This window comes from Triticum dicoccoides, chromosome 7A, assembly GCF_002162155.2.
Source record: "Triticum dicoccoides isolate Atlit2015 ecotype Zavitan chromosome 7A, WEW_v2.0, whole genome shotgun sequence".
Classification (NCBI taxonomy): Eukaryota; Viridiplantae; Streptophyta; class Magnoliopsida; order Poales; family Poaceae; genus Triticum; species Triticum dicoccoides.
The window spans coordinates 6,761,816-6,770,562 of record NC_041392.1 but is presented as its reverse complement, the minus strand read 5'-3'; the positions used below and the strand labels follow the sequence as shown (position 1 = coordinate 6,770,562).

Below are 8,747 nucleotides of genomic sequence, written 5' to 3'. Positions count from 1 at the left end.
ACTGACACCGGCCTAATTGAAATGCTAGCGCTTTGTATATATATAGCACACATCTTGAGGCGCAACTAGCTTTCGTCGTGGTAGAAATTTTTTACCCATGTTACTATAAGGTCATCCATATTAAAATAGAAACATCTACCGGCTATCACCTTGGTTTGAGCATCCAACTGGTGGCTACTAACACCTAACTGAAATACTAGGGCTGTATGTATATATATAGCACACATCTTGAGGCGCAACTAGCTTTCGTCGTGGTAGAATTTTTTTACCCATGTTACTATAAGGTCATCCATATTAAAATATAAACAGGTAACTAACAAACAAGTCGTTTTCCATCCACCAGAGATGGCCCATTTGGGAAATGTAAGCCCGGAGAGTAGTATTTGGTTGTAATATGAACCCTTTTCCATATGTGTTTTCTTGAACTTTTAAAAAAATTACTTAATATGTTTTTAATTATTTATATCTGGTACTTGTAAATCATATGTCCAGATTTGTCAGTAGAAATACATTCATACCATCTAAATTTAACTACTGTATTTCATAAATAAATTATACTAGAATCTAGTGGTCCAAGTTATGTTTCGAACCATGCCCATGTGCAAAGGGTACCAATGTGAAGAAAAATATTGGTAGCATCATATCTAGTGCAAATAGTTAACTCCTCCATGAAGGAAGAGTGGATTGGAGGCAGGCACTTCTAGCTACCCATGAACCAGCCATGGCTGCTGTTCAGACCTCTTCTATATCCAGGAAACTCCATGATCTGATCTCCCAACCAGAGTGAGAGAAAGAGGCCGGCCAGGAAGATGGAGGCTGCGGCAGCCACTGCTTTTGCCTGTAGGATTGCACCTAAGCTGTTGGAGTTCTTAGCTGCAAATCACAAGCTTCGGCAGAACCTGGAGCATGACATCACCTACATCAGAAATGAGTTTGCGTTGATCTCTGCCGCCATTCAGCAAGACGACAACCACCGCTGGAGGAGCGGACCCTGCAGAGACCACATGCAGAGGGCCTGGGTCAAAATCATACGTGACCTGGCGCATGCCGTCGAGGACTGCATCGACCGCTTCATGCACCGGGTGACCATCTCCGGGACATCGACATGGCTCCGCCAAGCTGTTCACAGGGTGCAGACGGTGACAGTCCGTAAGGAGTTTGCCAAGGCAATCCGTGAGCTCAAGAAGATATCACAGGAGTCATCCAAGCTGAGAGAAACTTATTACAGCGCCAGCATCGCTGCTGGCACCTCCTCTTATTCAGCAGCGTCGTCGTCAGTGGCAAGTGAGACGACGACACAGATGGCAATAGATGACACTCTCTCAGCTAGCAGATCTGTTGGCATGGATGCGCCCCAGGATGAGCTTCTTGAGCTGATCCAGCAGCAGCAACAGCAGCTCAAGGTGATCTCCATTGTTGGTTTCCATGGTATAGGCAAGACTCTCCTTGCCAGGCGTGTGTACCACACAATTGAGAACCAATACGAAGCTCGGGCTTGGGTCTCTGCAGCAGAGCAAGGGGTCCCAACAAATGTTCTCAAGCAGATACTCCAGCAACTTGGCATCCCCACCAATGGTGGAGGCAACTTCAACAAGCTCTGCGCAGTCCTCAGACTATACCTTGGAAGCAAGAGGTAAATAATTTAAGCTACTTGTTTCCAAACCATATTGGTAATTTTTGTCAACTCCATCTGTGTTTGATGATTTGATCTCGACCTACAGCAGCCTACATCTTTCATATTTTTGCACAGTCCAGCAATTTTCCTAGCTAAACTCACTAGTGTCATCTTCGTGCATACAAAATGGAATTTACTCTGAATTCTAATTTCCATTTGATATCTCTCCATGTTAATTCTGTCTGATCATTTACTCCTCCTGGTAGGTTCTTCATCGTCATCGATGACATGCAGACGGAATTTTGGCATGATATAAAAGATATCTTTGTGGGGCTGAGCGGTAGAGTTCTGGTGACGACGGCCATTCAGTCAGTAGCAAATGCCTGCAGCAGCTCAGCAGCTCATGATCATGTGTATGCAATGAAAACTCTTGCCGATGAACACTCAAGACTACTGTTTTTCAAGGAAGCTTTCCAAGACGACAATCCGCCAGTCAATAAGGAGGATCAGCTTGGCTCAGAAGCACTGAAGAAGTGTGATGGCTTACCCCTTGCTCTTGTCACCACAGCTCGGTACTTGCAAAGCACAGGTAATCCGACACGTGAAAACTGGGCAACATTATGCCACAACCTTGGAGTACATCTGGAAACAAAAGAGATGTTAGCAAGAATGAAGTGTGTGCTTGTCCAGAGCTACACCAGCCTTGTTAAACATGATGTCAAGACATGCTTGCTCTACCTAGGTATCTATCCTACTGGTCGTACTGTCAGGAGAGGAACCATAATAAGGAAATGGTGCGCAGAAGGGTTTATCCAAGGAGATTATATGTGTAATGCTCTGGATGCCGCTGTCGCCAATTTCAAAGAGCTGGTCAACCGGAGTATCATCCAGCGTACAGATGCCAGCAGCAAAAACGTCAAAGATCAGGTGAAGACATACCATACTCATGGCATGATGCTCGAGTTCATCCTGCACATGTCCAAGTGTGACAACTTCATTACCTTGTTATATGATCAGCTGGCTCCCCCACCCCCACCCAGTAAAGTCCGTTGGCTCTCCCTCCATGACGCAAGTGCCAGAGTAGCCAATGATCTATCTCTTGTCCGGTCTCTGACAGTCTTCGGCAAGGCACATGAATCCGTCTTGTATTTTTCCAAATATGAACTGCTGCGGGTTTTGGATCTGGAAGAATGTGGTAACCATTTGGAGGACAAGCACCTTAGGGAGATATGCAACAACTTGTTGCTGCTTAGGTATCTAAGCCTCGGGACCGCTCTTACGGTTACAGTGCTCCCCAAAGAGATAAAAAAGCTTCAACTTTTGGAGACGCTGGATGTGAGAAGAACCAGGATAGAGATTCTGCCCACACAAGTCATGGAGTTGCCATGCCTGATTCACCTATTTGGAAAGTTCAAACTCCAACAAGGTGTAGGAGGCCGGAAAATGCTTAAGCTACAAACTTGGTGCTCAGAGAATAGCAAATTGGAAACAGTGGCAGGATTTGTTGTGGACAACAACAAGAGCCAAGGATTTGCACAGCTCATGGAGCATATGAAGCATTTGACAAAGGTGAAAATATGGTGCCAGCAGTCCACTAATAATAGTATGGATCCTATTGCCAGCGGCAGCAGCAGCAGCAACAAGTACACTCATCTCTCAGAGGCCATCAAGGGGTTCATCAAAAGAAGCACCGACAAAAAAGCTCATTCACTGTCACTGAATTTCAATGACAGATGGTGCCAAGACTTGCTCGTGAACTTGTCCCTAGAAAAAGAAGAAGCTTCCTCCTGCTATCTTAGCTCGCTCAAGGTACAAGGGGGCAACATATGCAGCCTGCCTCCATTTGTTACCATGCTAGGTGGTCTCACTAGCCTGTGCCTTTCATCCCCTCATCATCAGCTGAGCGGGGATATTCTTGCTGCCCTGAGCAGAGTGCGCTGCTTGGCGTACCTAAGGCTGATTGCATCTCAACTGGGCAAACTTGTCATTGTAAGAGGTGCACTTGGAAGCCTGCGACGACTATGCATCGTGGTTGAAGTCATGACTGAACTGGAAGTCCAAGAGGGAGCTCTGCCGCTCCTCGAGTCGCTCCAGCTGCTATGTAAGGATCTAAATGGCTTTTGCAGCATCATGATCCAGTCCCTGGGACGTATTAAGGAGGTCACCCTCCATGATGGAGTCAATGATGAAACAAAACAGAAGTGGAAGGAAGCAACAAAAAACCACCCCAGACGCCCAAAGCTCTTGTTTATTAAGACAGCAGAAGATGTTGATATGGGAAGTGAACCTGCAGACAATTCTGAGAGCCCTATGGTGCCAACCAATGATATGACATTACCAGTGACAGCGCCCCACGATGCCGTCTCTACTGGACAGTCTGGTAATCAAGTATTGTGCATCTCATTTTACTTAATTGTTGGTACTTTGGTTAATTATTGGTGTTGAGTTATATATACTCCCTCTTCAAGCATCTATGTGACATTTTCTATTGTGCAGTACAAGTTGATGGTGATGATCTGCAACAGGATGATGATGAGAAAGAAGATACAGATAAAATTGATATGCTAGTGGATTTTGTTAGCAAAACTTGTCTGGGCACTATGATGAACAAGGAAAGTTTTGAACAGGGGATGGAAGGAATGGTGGTGGGTGAGAATAGAAGAAAGAGGGCTAGGACTGTTGGTGAAGGCAACTCAATGGACAAGGTTTTCGATAGGGTGAAGCGCAAGAACCCGGAGGACATCCCAGGTAATTTACACATTCCAACTATCCTAAACTTTCCGATGTTTCTCTTGGTGACATGGCTAGTAAAATTGGGGTCACATTTTTTTTTTTGAAAGTCACCGGGGGAGGGCGACCGCCCTCCACCTGAATTTTCCTTTTCCTTTATCAAATCAAGTTCTTTACAGAGAGGGGAAGAGTGGAGACATCACCCCTCCGGCGCACAGCCCGCGCCATAGAGGGTGGGGGGAGCACAAGCCCTCCCCCGCGGCAGGCAAGAAAAAACTAGCCGGAGAACGCGAACACCAGCAACCACTTGTCGATGCACGGCCGGTCAACCACCTTCAGGCGCCCCCTCCACAGGGCCGCATCTTCCCTGCAGCAGCCGAGGAGGCGGGCGAGGGAGGGCGGCTCGGCCCGGAAGACCACCGCGTTTCGATGCTTCCAGAGCTGCCAACAGCACAGCAGGACAAAGGACGCAGCAGCCGCTTCGCCGGCCACGGCACTGACGTCCAGGTCCTGCAGAGCCCCAACATTGTAGCCTCGCCCGGCCACCTCCAGCCCAATGGTGCTCCAGAACACCCGCGCGAAAGGACAAGAGAAAATCATGTGATCAGCCGTCTCCAGCGCCTCTCCGCAGATGGGGCACGCCGCCACCTCCACAACGACGATGGTTTTCCGAAGAAGGACGTCCCGCGTGTGCACCCTTCGCTCGACCAGGAGCCAGCCGAAGAAGCGGACTTGAGAGGGCGCCGCGCACCCCCAAATGAACTTGGCGAAAGCAGCATGCACCCCACCGAACCTCTCCAGAGCGTAGACCGCAGCCGCTGCAATGCCTCCCCGGGGACCCGGGCACAACACCGAGCTCCGCACATCCCCCCCTGAGTTGGGGCGGCCCCATCCATGAGCGTCTGGAGGGTGCCCTGCTCCGCCGCACCGGCCGTGGTGAGCCTGGGCACAAGCGCGCGGTCCAACCCGTGGGAGCGCACCCACCACACCGTGACCTCCCGATCAGTCGCGTGTGAGAGGAGGGCGGGGAAGGCCGCCGCGACAGCTCCACATGGGAGCCAATTGTCGAACCAGAAGGATGTTCGCTTCCCGTCCCCGACCTCCACCGTCGTAAGACTGCGGTAGAGCGGGAGGAGACTGCTGAGAGCCTTGCCGTGCTCCCCGGTCGCCCGAGCTGCCGATCTGGAGAGGAGGGACCGTCCCTCGAGCACAGCCCAGACCCACGCCGCCCACCGCGACGACGCGTAGTCGGTATGGAGTCTATGCAGCATCTTGATCAGGAGGCTCCGGTTTTGCGTTGCGAGGTCGCGAACCCCCAGCCCGCCCTCTGCCTTGGATCGGCACACTCTCTCCCATGCCACCAAACATTGGGCGCCGGAGGCGCGCTCAGCCGCGTTCCAAAGGAAGGCGCGGCGCAGCGAGTCCAGGGCCTTGATCACCGCTGGCGGGAGCAACATAGCCGCCATAGCGTACGTGGGGAGAGCATCCAGGACGACATTGATGAGGACGAGCCGCCCAGCGGGGGAGAGGAGGCGCGCCCGCCATCCGGACAAGTACTTGTCGACTTTGGCGATCATGGGGAGGAAATCCGCGAAGCAAAGTTTCTCCCAGGAGAGAGGGAGCCCGAGGTAGGCCTGCGGGAATCCTTGCACATCACAGCCAAGAGCGCCGACAGTCATGTCCAACACGTCCACCGGCACATGCATTGGGACGAGCGTGCTTTTGGAGAAGTTGATAGTGAGCCCCTTGGCAGCTGCGAAGTTGTCGAGGATCCGTCGTAGACGGGCAGCCGCACCGGCGTCCGCCTTGAGAATTACCATCGTATCGTCTGCATACTGCAGCACGAGAGGTGGCTCTCCGGCCACCAGAGGATGGAAGAGCCCGTCGTTTTGCCGGATCATCTACTAAAGCACGTCGGCTACGATGAGGGAGAGGTAGGGCGAGCACGGGTCCCCCTGACGCAGCCCCCGGCGCACCGTGAACCATTTCCCTGGCAGGCCGTTCAGGAGCACCGCCGATCGGGAGGACCGGAAGATCAAGTCCAGCCAAGAGCACCATTGGTCAGGGAACCCTCGCACCTCGAGGATTCGGCGCAGCGCACTCCAGTCAACCGAATCAAACGCCTTCGCGAAGTCGAGCTTGAAGACGAGCGTGGGGGCGTGGCGCCTGTGACAACACTGTATGACTTCAGCAGCGCGGACAAAGGTCTCAGAGATGCTCCGCCCAGCCAGGAACCCGGACTGATCGCAGTCGATGATGCTGCCGATCTGTTGCTGAAGCCGCGAGGTGAGGCCGCGGCAGAGGATCTTCACATCCGCGTTCTGAAGAGAGACCGGGCGGAAAGCAGCCGGCGTTGGCACCGCCGCCCCTTTGGGCAGGAGGGCGATGTAGGCCCGGTTGATCGCGTCGAGGTTCGCCGTCCCGTCGTGGACCGCAGCGAAAAGCCGCTGCAGGTCCTCGGAGACGACTCCCCAGGCCGCCTGGTAGAACGCCGGGCCGAGGCTGTCCGGCCCAGGCGCGCTGGAACGGTCCAGCAAGGCCGCCGCCTCCTTGATCTCGTCGGCCGAGAACGGCCGAGTCAGGGCCGCCCCGTCCACCCGAGCAGCGTCGCGGTACAGGGCCGGCAGGTCGAAGCGCCAAACGGACGTACGCTCCCTGCCCAAGAGCTCGGAGTAGAAGGAGAGGAGGGCCGCCGCCTTCCCCGCATGATCGAGGATGGTAGCCCCGTCCACGTCCAAGGCCCGGACTGCGTTAGAGCGCCTACGATGGGAGGCGCTGGCGTGGAAGAAGCCCGTGTTCTCATCCCCCTCGCAGACGGCCCGACATTTCCCGCGTTGCTTCCAGTATGCGCTCTGGCGCTTGATCGAGGCCACCAGCGCGAGGCGCGAGTCATGGCGGAGCTGGACCTCATCAACAGATAAAGAACGGCATTCCTCCCAAAAATCAACCAAGTCAATCAGGAATTTACAGTCATTATCAAAAGTGGGAATGAACTTGTGTTGCCTTTTCCAAACCTTGGCCGCAGCTCTGTACCTCTTCTTGCGGGCTGCCAAGCAACCCACCGCGCACCGCCCATGACCAGCGTTCGACCAGGAAGGAAGGGTTGACGGGAGGAACTGAGGGTCACGGAGCCAGGCGTTCTCAAAGAAGAAACGCGGAGACGAGGGGATTTTGGTAAGCGCTTCCACGACCAGGGGGACGTGGTCCGAGGTTGGGCGAGGGTGGGAGGAGAGGGACGAGTCCGGGAAGGCTACGTCCCAGGCCGAGTCGAAGAAGACACGTCCCAAGTCACATTTGGAAGTAATAATCTGGAGGTAAATAAATCTATTCAAGTGATTAGAGATTTAGAAGCTGCTAGATAAGTGTTTTATAGCTGGCAAGGAGAAGTCCGAAAAGTGTGTCTCTGAATTTTGATTCTGTCTATGCCCTGTTTCTAAATATCTGCGGAGTGTGGTTAGTGGAAACTGAATATTCAGGCTATTCCTGTTTCTTTTAACTTTCTGTGCAGTTGGGTTTTGAAGTTAACTGGAGATGTTAGAAATCTGGTGGCTGTTGGAGACGTTGCTTTAATTTGGACCATATGGGCATCTACAAAATGCTCTCTTTAGAATGTATTTCCTACTGATACTACTATGCGTTTTTAATGGTCACACTGGTTATCCTCGTTGGCTGGTTTGCAGAAACAAGGCCTACAAAACAAACAGCGCCTGGGCTCGCAGTTGCTATCTCTGATGGAAATTGAGTTTTTCCATCGAAGAAGGATGGGGGCCATTAGTTCCTCGGTTGGCAGAACCATGAGGATGTTGTTGTTTTGTCTGGAGTACCAATGTTTGCAAGCTTGGGTTAATCTTGCTTGGGAGTCAGGACAGGACTTAAGTTTGCACTGAGTATCAGGTTGGCATCTGGCGTTTCACATAGCCGTCATTTCTGTTGCTTCGGAAACTGGTCTGTCTTTTCATTCCCTGGCATGTTTACATGCTACTGGTGAATCCCCATGTGCTGCCGCTTGCGACAACACCATACCAGACTGATACGGCTATGGTGAAGTGCTTCCAATAAGCTATTCCTTGCAAGTTTTTACTTGTACTGAAACATAAGTTTACTTTCATGTGTGTCGATTTGGTAGCTTTCCGCTGTGACAGAGTTCAGCATGTATGTCGTTGGATATGTATTTGGTGCCAGTTAACTTTTGGCATCGGTTCCAAAAAACTTAATAATCATCCTTCATCCGGTTACAAGACCATATGTTGTTTATTTTGCTGGCAATAATATATGTTCCTGCATTTTGCGGAGAGCTTTTTTTTTACTTTTTTTTAGTAATTTGATTTCCCATGCTGGTATGCAATCGTTGCCATGGTTTCCTCCTTATTAACAATTTCATGGTCATGCTGGCATACAATAG

The 8,747-nt window shown here is 51.5% G+C and overlaps 1 protein-coding gene across 1 annotated transcript; it reads left to right on the top strand.

The window, feature by feature from the left end:
• Nucleotides 1-698: 698 nt before the first annotated feature.
• LOC119328148 (disease resistance protein RGA4-like) lies at nt 699-8,212 on the top strand. The gene is made up of 4 exons (XM_037601170.1): nt 699-1,633; nt 1,882-3,995; nt 4,112-4,363; nt 8,026-8,212. The coding sequence occupies exons 1-4, from the start codon at nt 810-812 to the stop codon at nt 8,085-8,087; spliced, it is 3,252 nt and encodes a 1,083-aa protein (XP_037457067.1). The 5' UTR covers nt 699-809; the 3' UTR covers nt 8,088-8,212.
• The last annotated feature ends 535 nt before the right edge of the window (nt 8,213-8,747 follow it).